The sequence below is a fragment of the Lipotes vexillifer genome, unplaced genomic scaffold (genome assembly GCF_000442215.2).
Source record: "Lipotes vexillifer unplaced genomic scaffold, Lipotes_vexillifer_v1.1 scaffold1016, whole genome shotgun sequence".
In the NCBI taxonomy this organism is placed as follows: Eukaryota; Metazoa; Chordata; class Mammalia; order Artiodactyla; family Lipotidae; genus Lipotes; species Lipotes vexillifer.
In genome coordinates this window covers 186,751-200,637 of record NW_006769290.1, presented here as the reverse complement: position 1 = coordinate 200,637, position 13,887 = coordinate 186,751, and the positions used below count along the sequence as shown (strand labels likewise).

Below are 13,887 nucleotides of genomic sequence, written 5' to 3'. Positions count from 1 at the left end.
TTTTGCGGTACGCAGGCCTCTCACTGTTGTGGCCTCTGCCGTTGTGGAGCACAGGCTCCGGACGCGCAGGCCCAGCAGCCCTGGCTCACGGGCCCAGCCGGTCCGCGGCACATGGGATTGTCCCAGACCGGGGCACGAACCCGTGTCCCCTGCATTGGCAGGCGGACTCTCAACCACTGCGCCACCAGGGAAGCCCTACCCACTTCTTTTTAAAGGGAAGTACATAAATAAGTGCATTTACCTCAGTTTTGTATGTAACTCACATGTCAGCTCTATGCCAAATCATCCAGGTTTATAGGGCCACCTTGTTCCTTAATATTCAAATGAATTTGCATTAGTCTCTCCCGTGTACAGTGTAAAACCTGCATCCATGGCCCTCAACCCCTAATATCTCTAGGAATTATCAGGGAACTTAACTGTCTCTTAATCGTCTCCAGCTCTGATTTCCTTCTGCTGAATTTCCAATCTCACATTTGTCTTGACCCTTGTGGTTGTTCTTTATGTTAATCCAACACAGATCATGGTCCCATGTTTTTACTTTCCCAAAGTACCTCTAACACAAGGCAGTTGATTCCATCAGATATTTGTTGATGATATGAGGGTGATGGAGGAATTTTTATTGTAGCACAGGAGATTACTGTTAGGTGTAAATATCCAAAAATTTCTCAGCCACCCTTTCAAGGGTGTCTTTTAATGACCAATTTTTTCTCCAGGACTAAGTCAGCTACCATGTTCCTCAGGCCACTCTGGCTGTATTTCCAGACCTTCTTCACATTTCCTCTACTCTCATTCTCTGGGACCCATCAATCCTTCTCTTAGCCTGTCCCTGGAAAACCAGAGTGTAATTCATTCTACAGTTTACATCCCTGTCTCCCATCCCAAGATTAGCCCCAAGTCTACCTTTGTTTTCCCATAAAGTCATTAAAGTACTCTTCCAAACAAAGAGCTATCTATTCTGGGCCTCCACCTTTAACCTGCACAAAAGACTAGAAATCGACTTTAAAACTCCAGTCTTTTATTCACATGATTAAAATATTGGTCTTGGTCTCTCTCCTTGATCTGGGATCAAAAGGGAGCAACATGTATCTTTTTCCTCTTATGGATTCTGTTTTTCCTTTCCCTAGACACTCATCCACACCCATGGAATGGTCACAAAGTTTTAGAATTTTTAAATAGAATTTTCCTATTTCTTGTACATTTTTAGTTAAAAGCCTTCAGCTTAAACTATTATTTTATCTGAAGGTTGGCCAAAGATAAGACTGACTTGTCTCTTGCTTAATTTGTTTTAGCATGTAGTGTCTCAGAAATTCTTGAATTTCCATCAACAAAGGGGGACTGTGCAATATCATCCTTCCCACCCCCTATATACACTTCTGTACCTCACTGCTAGGCCAGGATTAGATTATTTTCTGATTAAAAAGTCACAGAATGAATACCAGGGTAAGGATGTGAAGACTTAGGAAACACACAGTCGAATCCTGCTGTGTAGTTCCCTCGTAGAAACTGCCATCTGTCAGTACATTTGTGTGCTCTTCTTATATGAGCATCTTATTATTGGTCTCCTGTATTAGTTTCCTAGGGCTGCTATAACAAAGGACCACAAACTGGGTGGCTTCTAACAACAGAAATTTATTCTCTCATAGTTCTGGAGGCTAGAAATCCAAATCAAGGTGTTGGCAGAGCCATGTTCCCTCTGAAAGCTCTAGGAAAGAATCCTGTCTTGCCTCTTCCTAGCTTCTGGTATTCACCAGCAATCCTTGACACTCCTTGGCTTATAGATGCATCACTCCAATCTCTGCTTCTGTCTTTATATGGCCTTCTTCACTGTGTGTCTGTGTCTCTGTGTCCAAATTTCCCTCTTCTTATAAGGACACCAGGTATTGGACTAGCAGTAGCCTAATCCAGTATGACCTCATCTTAACTTGATTACATTTACAAAGACCCTATTTACGAATAAAGTCATATTCTGAGGTTCTGGGTGAGCATGAATTTTGGGAGGATACTATTCAACCCATTATCTGTCCCCATTCCTACATAGGGCTAAGAAAGATCAGCTGCAGAGATCCTACAAACTCCAAGGCCACAGATTCGTGCAAAATGTCTTTAATTTTCACAGTAGCAAGGAAATCATTGACTCTGAGAGCAATATTAATTTATCTGGAAACTGAGAGACTATGCTCTTTGTTCTTTAACCTCCCCTTTGTCTTCTGGCTAATGCTTATGCTTTTTCATACAGATGAGTTTATGGGTCATTTACAGTTATTTCCTCTATTTGTGGTATCTTTGTCACCATTTGCAATTCAGAGATTGTCACTCACCAGTGAAGAACATACAGTGGAACCATGGTAGGATGGAAGGCCCATCCATGGTCAATGTCTTTTATCATTTTTGACTGGTTTGTGTCCTAATTAATTTTAAAAAATGTCACTTTCTCTCATCCCATCAATGAAAAATGAAATTACTGAAGCTAAAATACTGTTGGGAATGGCCTGAGGAGGTGCAGGGCTGATTTGTTTTTCTGACATTAGCTTTTGCTAATCTCCAATGTTCTTAGGCTGCTCTTATTGGGCTATACACATCCCTGAGGCTTCCACCAGTTCTTCTCTGGATACTGTCTCTCCATCCATGTTCTCGGTGGGGTGGGCTGGGGGTGGGGCATGTAGCATCATGTGCAGCATGGAGGAGGATGACAGAAGGATAGGGTTGGTGGAAATGAACGGTACATGAAAACTGTTTAATTTAGATCTACAATTACATGGGTTTTAAAGCTTCTACATGCTTCCTACGTAAAACAGGTAGAGAGAGGCTCACCCAGGTCATTGGGTTTTATGGTTTGGCTCAGAGTTTCAGGGAAATTTGACAAAAGCTCATCAATCAAGGATGAATCAGAATTTTTTTGTGGTGTGGATAGTGGTGTTGTAGTTCAGTGATTCAGGAAGGGGATTGGATGTTCATGGTACTTTGGATGGGGGAGCCTTAGTGGAGGGGTTTCATGTACCCCAATTCCTGTGTTTTGCCTTTCCTTGTATCGTTTTCTGGTTTGCTTGTTGTTTTAGGTGATCAAGCCAACCCTTGCAAGTTTCAAGCATGCAATGAATTTTCCGAGTGTTTGGTCAGCCCCTGGAGTGGAGAAGCAGAGTGCAGATGCTACCCTGGGTACCTGAGTGTGGAAGAACTGCCCTGTCAGAGTCTCTGTGACCTACAGCCCGACTTCTGCTTGAATGATGGAAAGTGTGACATCATGCCTGGGCATGGGGCCATTTGTAGGTATGCTATAGTTAGAGATTTTGGCTTCACAAGATTAGAGATATTTCCTCTGAAGAAAAGGGATCTGTGCCTATGATGTTAGGACGATCACAGCAATATTTATTATAGAAGTTATATCTAAGAAATAGATGGGTGCCATCTAGTCCTCCTGTGAGGACTGAGTCAGTTCATAGGCCTGAATTATACCCAGTTCAGTGGGTTATTTTATCTTATGCTCTTAGGGAGCTGTAAGAAAAACATTGCCTAGCATCCTACGGAGAGTACGTAGAGTAGTTGGGGATTTTTGTGTTATGGTTCTTAGTGGTGATAACAAGGCAATTGGTGATCAAATTAGGTTTAGGCATATGATCGACACTTTACACTGTATCTGAAACAGAGGAGTTTTATTGTTCTATTTGAATTATGTTCTTAACAGCTTTGGGCTGCTCTTGGTCCTACTGAATATTCAAAAATAAAGAAAAGCAAGTATTTAAAATTGTGACAAATATATTTTAAGTATCTAAGATCTATTTTTTAAAGGTAGAACCAAAGAAAATGCAGCAGGCAAATGAGCAGATTCAGGTAGCCTTCCCTGGTCACTCCCCTTAAAAAGAGCAGAGCAAATCAACCTCCCAACCACATCCAACCAAAGTCACATGGTGTGAAAGGAGAGAATGCTGAGAATAAGCTGGGGAAACATCAATAAGAGGACAATTTGTGGATTTCAAAAAGGGCAAATGTTGGCATAGATGCCAAAAACAGAAGAAATCGGTGGAAATGATTCACACTTTTCTATGTGTAAAGTTTAGCTAGAAAACTAAGAGGAAAAATAGTCTCTTGATTTCCAGAGAAATGAATATGATTTTGAAAAGCAGTGATTGCTGCTCTGGGAGTTGAAGACATTTTTGCACAAGTGGGTGGCCTTGGGGTTTGGAGGATCTCTGCAGTGTGATGGAAGGACGTGAGGAGTCTAGGGACCTGGGTTCTAGACCAGCTCTGTTGCTGACTAATTGTGTGATGCAACACCAGTCGTTTTCCTTCCCGGGCCTGTTTTTCATTATCCGTAAATAAGGAAGTTGACTTTCTTTAAGTCTAGTCAGTCTTTTATTCGGTCTTTACAAGTAGTCATTGAGGACCTCCTGGGTCTGTGCCAGGTCTCATGCATAGCATTAAATCTTACCATTTAGCCTGTATATTTACCTCTTTCCTGAAGCTTCATGTGGTCAGCATTTATTTCTCTACCTGTTCTCAGTCCCACTGTAGGTTCTGCTGTTACTTGTTACTTTCAGCAGAGTGATTCCATTTGGGGGCTTGGTCGCTTCTCGTTCCAGGTGCCGGGTGGGTGAGAACTGGTGGTATCGAGGTGAACACTGTGAGGAGTTTGTGTCCGAGCCCTTGGTGATAGGCATCACCATCGCCTCCATGGTTGGACTTGTCCTCATTTCTTCTGCTTTCGTCTTCTTCCTCATCAGGACTCTTCAAGCTCAGTATGTTAGGAGAGAAAGAGAGAGGCCCTTCAGGTAAGTACGGACAGTTGCTCTCTGATGGACTAAAATATTCCTTTTATTCATTCATTTTGTACTTCCTGTGTGCCAAATACTGGAAAGGATCAGCATGGAGGGGAGAGGGCTATAAAGTTGAATAAAGACAGGGTCCCTGTCCTCAAAGTGTGTCAGATTGGAGACAAACATAAGCAACAGTTTGAACAAGCTGCTAGGTGCCTAGATGAAGAATGAATTTGTTTTGCCTAGGGGAGGACATCTTAGAAGTTTTAATGATGGCTATGGTATTTAGCTGGACCAAAGAGTAGATGTTTGCTGCAGGGGGTGGGTGGGAAACATTCTAGCTAGTTGAATGAACATTAGCACGGTTAGGGAGGCATGCATGAATCTCACTGCACACTGAAGGTCATGGTGGGGGAGGGGTTGGAAGGGTGATAGAGATGAGGGGAGGCCCTATGTGAGGACCAGATCTGTTAGTTCTTTCCCCTTTGGCTCATTCCAGTGGTAATCAGCCAGACTTTAAATCTAGATAAGAATCTGACAAGAAATGGAATCTGGTTCTCTTTTTAGTTAAGCATAGCTTCATTAACAAAGGAAATAAAACTGGTTCTACTTGCTAGACTAAGCGATCCAAGGACCTTTGGGGTTGTAATATGATCACAATCCCGGGCTGTACTTTGCTTCTGTGCTTCCAGGTCTGCTTCGGGTCTAGGTTACCTCCCCTCATCCTCTGGCTTAGGCCCAGGAGACACCTCTCCTAGGTTCCTAGAGCACCCAGGACATAATTCCATATTGTTCTTATACTTTTTATTGGGTCTGACTTTGCATTAGACCGCAGTCTCATTCTGGAGAGATTCCAACAATTCTTTGTATCATCAGCATCTAGAATGTTCCTAGGCATATAATCAATGCTCAGCACATATTTGTAGACCTGAATTTAATTTAATTGAAGCCCATTCTCCCCTGTATTTTTATTTCTAGTAGATTCTTTGTGTGGTTACACACTGATTTTGATTTATCTACCCTGGGAATAATGGAGCTGTATTCATTTAATGAAATACTATTGGCAGACATATTTCCCCATCAGCATTTATTGGGTGCCAGGCACTGTGGGGCAAATAAAGATGAAGGAGACATGGAACAGTTCCACAGGCACTTACCAGATAGTTGAGGAGATAATAATGATAACACGTGGTAAATAATCTTTGAGATTGATCTGGATATTTTTCACAGTCACCCCTCCTCGTCCCCCATTTGTATCCAGTTAGACTCTTTTTCTTCCTCAATAGAAATCTTGCTCCAGGTAAATAGTCTTCCAAGTAGTTGAGCATCCAACGAAGAAACTGATTCAATCATACTTTTCTTTTTGTGGCTTCAGCAGGCAGCCTGACAGCCTCTCGTCTGTGGAAAGAGCTGTAAAGCACAACCCCGTGTTTGAAAGTCACGGGGCTGATCTCGAACAGTACGAAGGACCCTACCCTCAGCGGCCCTTCTACAGCTCCACAGGCAGAGAGATGATTGCTGGTCTGAGCAGGGAAGAAATCAGACAAATGTATGAGAACAGTGAGCTTTCCAGAGAGGTAGGAAACTTGTTTTTTCTGTTGCTGCTTGTGGGCTGTGTTGTGTGTGTGTGTGTGTGTGTGTGTGTGTGTGTGTGTGTGTGTGTGTGTGTGTGTGTGTGTGTTTTCATGTGTGTACAGTAGGTTGCAAGAAAGGTTGAAAATTATTTCATGATTAGTTTTTTGTTTTTTTTTTTGCGGTACATGGGCCTCTCACTGTTGTGGCCTCTCCCATTGTGGAGCAGGCTCCGGATGCGCAGGCTCAGCGGCCATGGCTCACGTGCCCAGCCGCTCCGCGGCATGTGGGATCCTTCCGGACCGGGGCATTAACCTGTGTCCCCTGCATCGGCAGGCGGACTCTCAACCACTGCGCCACCAGGGAAGCCCCATGATTAGTTTTTTACCTCATGCTATCTCCCAGTCGATGTGATATGTAGAGGGTATACAATTCTGCGCTGTACCTTATTTCCCACCCAGTGGGTCCTTTATCATTAATAGCAAATGCTCTCTCCCTCCAGCCCCCCTCCTTAGAAATATATGACTGGGTTATTCAGAGCAGTTCATGTAGTAGCCACACCTTCCATTTTTCTGAAAAGGCCATTGTTTTCTATAGCTCTCCCCTGGATAGTTCAGAAAGCCACAATCTCTTATAAAATTCAGACCTCTTTTTTAAAAAGCTGTTAAAGTTTTTCTAATGCAATGTAGAAGAACTTTCTTTTCATTTTCTTTATTCTTCTTTTTTTTTTTTAAAGGAAATTCAAGAAAGAATGAGAATTTTGGAACTGTATGCCAGGGATCCTGAGTTTGCAGCTTTTGTGAGAGAACATCAAATGTAAGCATTTGAGAGAGCGCCCCTACCCAGATTCTTAACTTTGCCTTAGAGTTAGTGCCACAAGCATGAATACTTAATTCCTGTCCCTGTGACATGGGTTTTGTTGGTAACCAATGTTTGTTGAGTTCTTTTCAGTTAATACACATCCACACAGATTACCTCATTTATTCCTCCTAATGCCTTTATAAGTTGAACATTTCTTACTTAAGTTTTATGAATGAGGAAAGGAAACCTCAAAAAGATGGAGGGACTTACTGAAGATCACGATGACAGCAAATGCCAGAGAAGATTGAAAACAAAGACACTCTGTTCTGGCCTAGAGCTTCCTGACTCTGTCATATTTTCTTATTAATATAGATGTCACCCATTTGAGTAGCCATAAATCCTCACATATTTTAACATATACTTCCTTTTCCATCTCTGTAGATACTTTTAAGTATGCTTTGAATGAGACAGATCTCATTAAAGTGTGTCTCTTGCTTTTATTAAGTTCATCTTTTCTTTTTTTAAAAAAAAATTTGGGGGGTGCTATAGTCGTTTTACAACGTTGTGTTAGTTTCTACTGTCCAGCGAAGTGGAGTTCCCTGTGCTCTATAGCAGGTTCATTTTACTTTTCAATCTACCTTTTTCCATTACTTTTTTTAGCATGCATTTTGGGCAAGTGTCTGTAGTTTTTTTCCCCTTGTTCCTCAGGATCCATAACCAGACTTAGGTTACAAAAGTACAATAATCTTGTAAAGATAACATTTATAGATGTTACTTGATGATGGCACCAGGTTTTTAGAAGAGAAAAAACAGAGCAATTCATGCCTGCTTATAGCGGAAATTGATTAAAGGGTCAGGATAACACATGTGGTTCTGATTGGAGCCTCTGCCCCTTTGCTCCAAATCCTCTTTCTCTTGATAGGCAGCCCCTCATGCATGGTTCCTCTGATAGGAAGGGACAAATTGACATCAAAGGAAACTAAAGAAGACACTTTTCTAATTCCATTTGCATGGTAGAGACTCCTTTAAACATCTGACTTAGCCCATGGGAGTTGCTGCCAACCTTGCTTGAATGCTATCAGAGCAATATTACTGGGACTCTGCCTTTTAGACCAGGATACCTGCTAATCTCTGCATCTCTAGCCAGCAGATGGCCTATGGCTCCACTTCCGTGGTATCCAATAGAAAGAACATGACTGATGTTTTTTATCTTTCCTAAGCCCCTCAGAGCCATCTGTGTTCCGTGAATTACAAATGCATCTCATCTAGGCTAAGAAATCCACAGAAAGGATCCAGGAGAGCCTAATTAGGGACAGACAGATGGACTACACGTATCACTTTCTTCTGGTAAACTGTTTGGCATTAAAATTATTTAAAAATTCATGTAACAAAGAAGATTTAAACAAGAAGATCCAGTGAAACAAAAGAATGTTCACACAGACACTATAAGGGGGTTGTTCATAGTGGGAAGATGGTATTGAAAAAATGTTAGGTACATAATCCATACAACATTTTCAGTTTTCACATAGTCCAGAGTTTTCATCTACCAGTAGCTCAAGAAAATATTAATGGACTTGATTTAGGATTCAGTAAAAGTATTACATAGTCTCTGTAGATTGGATTCTTTCTTTTTTTAACTTAGCAAAGCACAGGACAGCTTTCCTGCAAAGAAAGAAGGTATTGGTGATTTTAGGACTATAGCTTGATGATATATTACAACGAAAGTGCATTTCAGTACATTCTAGATTTTTTCCAATTAATTGCTCTTTGTTTTTTTCATGGCAGGGAAGAGCTTTAACCAAAACTCCTATTTTGCAACTGATTAGAAGCCTAGAGAAGATGGAGATCACTCATTACCTACGTCATATAATTAACTTGGGTTTGGAACTCTGTTGGAAGAAGCGTTTTCTGTCAAAAAAATTAAATTTGGGACACAAATATTTTTTTCTAGTTTAAAATTTTAGAATATAGTAAGAGAAGTGATGGTTTTTATACCCACAAAGACCAAAAGCTGTACTTAAAGGGAATCAAAACTGTATGAGGCTTCCCTGGTGGCACAGTGATTAAGAATCCACCTGTCAATGCAGGGGACATGGATTCGAGGTGTGGTCTGGGAAGATCCCACATGCCGCGGATCAATGAAGCCCATACACCACAACTACTGAGCCTGCTCTCTAGAGCCCGCAAGCCACAACTACTGAGCCCATGTGCCACAACTATTGAAGCCCGTGCGCCTAGAGCCCGTGCTCCGCGACAAGAGAAGCCACCGCAATGAGAAGCCTGCGCACCGCAACGAAGAGTAGCCCTCGCTTGCCGCAACTGGAGAAAGCCTGCGTGCAGCAATGAAGACCCAATGCAGCCAAAAATAAATAAATAAAAGAAATAAATTAAAAAGAAAAAAAATTAAAATTAAAAAAAAAAAAACTATGAATCCTGGAAAGTGTTCTATAAGGAAAAAGCCGGGCCTGGGAGTTGGGGCTGCATATGCTGTCTGCTTCTGAGTCTCTAAGTCTTCATAACTGCGCCTCAGGTTTCCCAGCAGGAAGATAAGGTGAGATTCTTACAGGAGGAGGTAGGCTTAGTGGCTGAATATTTTGTAGCATGTTTGTTATTTTCAGGTGGAATGAGAAGACTTTGAAGTAGTTTTAACATAGTTTATGGTCAGACATTCACCTAACTAAAATATTAAGGCTTTTTTGGATCAAACTGCTGAAGAAAAAGCAACCTTTTTGCTGGAGGATAGATTTAGGCCTGCGCTTTGTGCTTCTACCAGAGTTTTAAAATTTCCTGAGCCTATTAATCAAAACCACATTATTATGTTAATCATGTTAATATCCTATTTTTTTAGCTGTGAAGGACAACACATATGTATAAATTTTAGAGGGGTCTCCTTAGACTACAGACGAATTTAATCAAGTAGACAGGGAAGGAGTGGGTGTCAGGTCAAGAGCACAGTGCTAAGCATATACTTTGCTGATTGATGGGTGGGCTGAGTCAGAATTAATGGGTTCCCTGACTCTGCTGCTGATACCTGACCATGTCCTGGGCAAATCTTGCTCTCCTCTAGTTCCTGGTGTATTAATTTTGAAAACAGCACTGAGTTTCCTCATGTAGTATAGGTTAGCTTCTCCTCTGTGAATACCTTGTGTCTAAATTCACTCTTGCTTGTATGAAACATGGCAGGACTTTCATTGCAATTAAAAACTTTTTTTTTTCCTTTTTTCCTTTATAGGTTGGAAAAGGCCACATCTCATATAAATTTTAACTGAAAATGGAAGTTTTCCTCTTTCCTAGTACTTTTTTTTTTTTTTTTTTGCTGTGTGCGGGCCTCTCACTGTTGTGGCCTCTCCCGCTGTGGAGCACAGGCTCCAGACATGCAGGCTCAGTGGCCATGGCTCACGGGCCCAGCCGCTCCGCAGCATGTGGGATCTTCCCAGACCGGGGCACGAACCTGTGTGCCCTGCATCGGCAGGCAGACTCTCAACCACTGCGCCACCAGGGAAACCCTGATACAGGTGTTTTATGTTAGATATCTTCATGTTAGTCAAAGACAATCTTAAACATTTTGATTTCTTTCTGACCATATATAACTAACCAGGGATAGATTAACCATAAGCTAAAATACTTGGTTCACTTTTTTTTTTCCTCAACTTAATGACTGCCAATTTCACTCATTATGAAGACACCAGAAACTAAATCTCTGGGATGAGTACATGCCACAGTAAAGCTATTGAAAAGTATTGAAGATATCCAGGTATTTTGCAAAGTATGTATAGGTCACAGGTTTTGTGAGTGTGTGTTTGTATAGGTAGGTAGTTCCCTTTTCTCAGAATTCTCTTTCATTCCCTACTCATATAATGGATTCTCTAAAAGTTCAGCATAGGTGCAAGCCACTGCTGGCTCATTTTCTACTGGACCCATTTGAAAGGGAATTGATAATTATCTTTAAAGCGTTGTAAATATTAATGACATTTGTCACTACTTAATGCTTAATTTTATTTGTAAAACTTCCTAAGATTTCTATTGAAGTTTCTAAACATTTTCCCCTAAACTTACTTGTGTTAGATGAAAAAGAAAATTTGTTTTTATCCTAAATTAACCCTAGAAGGCAACCTTTTGAATGAATGCTTGCTGGCAGAGTTCTAGATTGACATAAAGTGGATATGGAGCAGGTCACCACGTGGACCACTTAGGAGAAGCACAAACTGGGCTGAAGGAGGATTGTTCTTTTCCAGCAGCCAAGCAGTGAAGTGGGAATTTGAGAATTCTGACACGTCTCTGTCTCTAATTTCCATTTGTATGAACTTTTCATGCAAGGGCAAATCTCTTGGCTCTATATCAATGTCTGCTCCACGTCTATTAAATGGAAGAAACTCCTGAACTCTCAGGGAGAGACCTGAGGGCCTCAATTCAGGAATAAAGACTTTGGCCCAACTTTGTTATAACTGAACCATGGTGAGAAACATCAGAGAATGACATTCCTATGGGGAAAATCCACGGATGAACACATTTAAAGGGCTAAAAGAGCTATCAGTCTGACAGGACAAACTACCCCAAAAGAGCTTCTTTTTATTTTATTTATTTATGGCTGCATTGGGTCTTTGTTGCTGCGCGTGGGCTTTCTCCAGTTGTGGTGAATGGGGGCTACTCTTCATTGCGGTGCGCGGGCTTCTCATTGTGGTGTCTTCTCGTTGCAGAGCACAGGCTCTAGGCATGCGGGCTTCAGTAGTTGTGGCACATGGGCTCAGTAGTTGTGGCTCGTGAGCTCTAGAGCGCAGGCTCAGTAGTCGGGGCGCACGGGCTTAGTTGCTCCGCAGCATGTGGGATCTTCCTGGACCAGGGCTCGAACCCGTGTCCCCTGCATTGGCAGGAGGATTCTTTTTTTTTTTTTATTTTTGTGGTATGCGGGTCTCTCACTGCTGTGGCCTCTACCGTTGCGGATCACGGGCTCCAGGCACGCAGGCCCAGTGGCCATGGCTCACGGGCCCAGCCGCTCCGTGGCATGTGGGATCCTCCCGGACCGGGGCACGAACCCATGTCCCCTACATCAGCAGGCGGACTCTTAACCACTGTGCCACCAGGGTTAAGAGCTTTGTAAAAAAGCTTTCCCCAAGATAATTTAATGGCATGTAGTCATCTCAAAGTAATTAGGATAAGCTCTTATTTAGGCTGTGTGATTGAGGAATGAAATGTTCTGATTATTAGGACATTCTTATTGATCTAGCAATATAATATTTAATACAACTGTCACCTTATTTAAAAATAAGATAATGCAGTGCATGGTGAAGAACTCAAACTTTTTTTTTTTTTTTGATTCATAGATATCACCTTTATAGTTGAGTGTACAACCTGATTCTTATTTTCATGGGTTGTGGATAATGGGGAATTTATTCCATTTCCACCATGGCAATGTTTTAAGGGTATTTGTTCACATTTATGTGCCCTAAAGTCCCATTTACTTTACATAATAAAACAAGTACAGGTTTTACATGATTTTATTCCCACCTCTTCTTTTTTTTTTTTTTTTTTTTTCCTGCAGTATCTGGTCATCATGGCTTGGCTGCTCCCCTCCCCCCGCTTTTTACCACATAGTAAATTTTAATATAGTTGAACGACCCTGACTTAATATTACTTCTAACACAAAGATATAAATTGCATAAATATTCTTTGTAGGCTCTCAAACCATGTTGGCTCAAATATGATACCTGATTTAGTTATTTACTTGCATGCTTGTTTTATAAGTTTGCCTTCTTCCATTTCATGAGTTTTAGGCAGCTGGTATCTTTGTGTCATTTCCATGTTTTCAATAATGGATACTTTGACATCTATCAGCCTGTGAATTGAATTTTCATTTTGAAATGGGAAAAGAAGGTAACATATTTACTCCATAAGAAAACTGCTGATTTAGGAGAATAACTTACTTTATTAAATTGAGATATTTTAGCCAAGAAAAATATGGGTCTTTTTTTTTTTTCTCTTAAAATGTTTGTAACAATTCCCAGTAGGATGGGTGGGGGGCCAGCCTTTCAGATTTACAATCCAGCTGCAGTGAGTTATGCATCCTAGCTCATTCTATTCCCAAGTGTGCAATGAATGCAGAAAAATGGTGTGAAGGTCCCAATCCTAAAATCAGTTGCATTGTGTTTCACAGAAGATCCTGGCTGGAGGTGGGAAGGTGGGAGGGTACTAGAAAGTAATTGAAGTAATGAATCTACCTAGAAATTTCCTTGAGTCATGCATTTTGTAAAACCTTATACTATCCCTATGAGTTAACAAGATACAGGTTAAATCACTCCCCTCAGGGTAATAAGACACAAGTTAGAACACACAATCTGTAGCTACAGCCAGGTTTAAATGATTCCTTATCCTGACTTTTTTTTCTTCACTTATATATAATTCGTTCTTTAGTGATTAAGGGAATAAATAGGAAAAATGTTACCATGATATCAGAGAATAAAGGTATAATTATTTATGTATTCAGACTGTGTGATGATTCTGAAGTGACCATAATATATGTTCAATGTGGAGTATGGATAATGAAGGATTTTTCTTTTTCATCTTGTTTATAATGACACTGTACATAAAGTATGGGTCAGATAAACTCATGTTACTGTACTGTTTTCTTGAAATGCTCTAGTCTTAATACTAGCTAATTAGAAATAAAAATTTAACAGTCTTTATGTATATGAAAGGTCTTTTTTCTCATGTATATAACTGTGCCATTTTCATTATTAATAAACTTCTCTTTCAAGAATTTCCCTAC

General features: G+C 40.9%; 1 protein-coding gene across 1 annotated transcript in view; it reads left to right on the top strand.

Moving 5' to 3' along the window:
* IMPG2 (interphotoreceptor matrix proteoglycan 2) overlaps positions 1–7,143 on the top strand; it is a 70,116-nt gene extending 62,973 nt beyond the window's left edge. Inside the window, exons 15-18 of the mRNA XM_007445552.1 lie at positions 3,057–3,267; positions 4,578–4,765; positions 6,117–6,328; positions 7,060–7,143. Of these exons, the coding sequence (XP_007445614.1) occupies positions 3,057–3,267; positions 4,578–4,765; positions 6,117–6,328; positions 7,060–7,143 (695 nt within the window). The remainder of the gene's footprint in view (positions 1–3,056; positions 3,268–4,577; positions 4,766–6,116; positions 6,329–7,059) is intronic.
* The last annotated feature ends 6,744 nt before the right edge of the window (positions 7,144–13,887 follow it).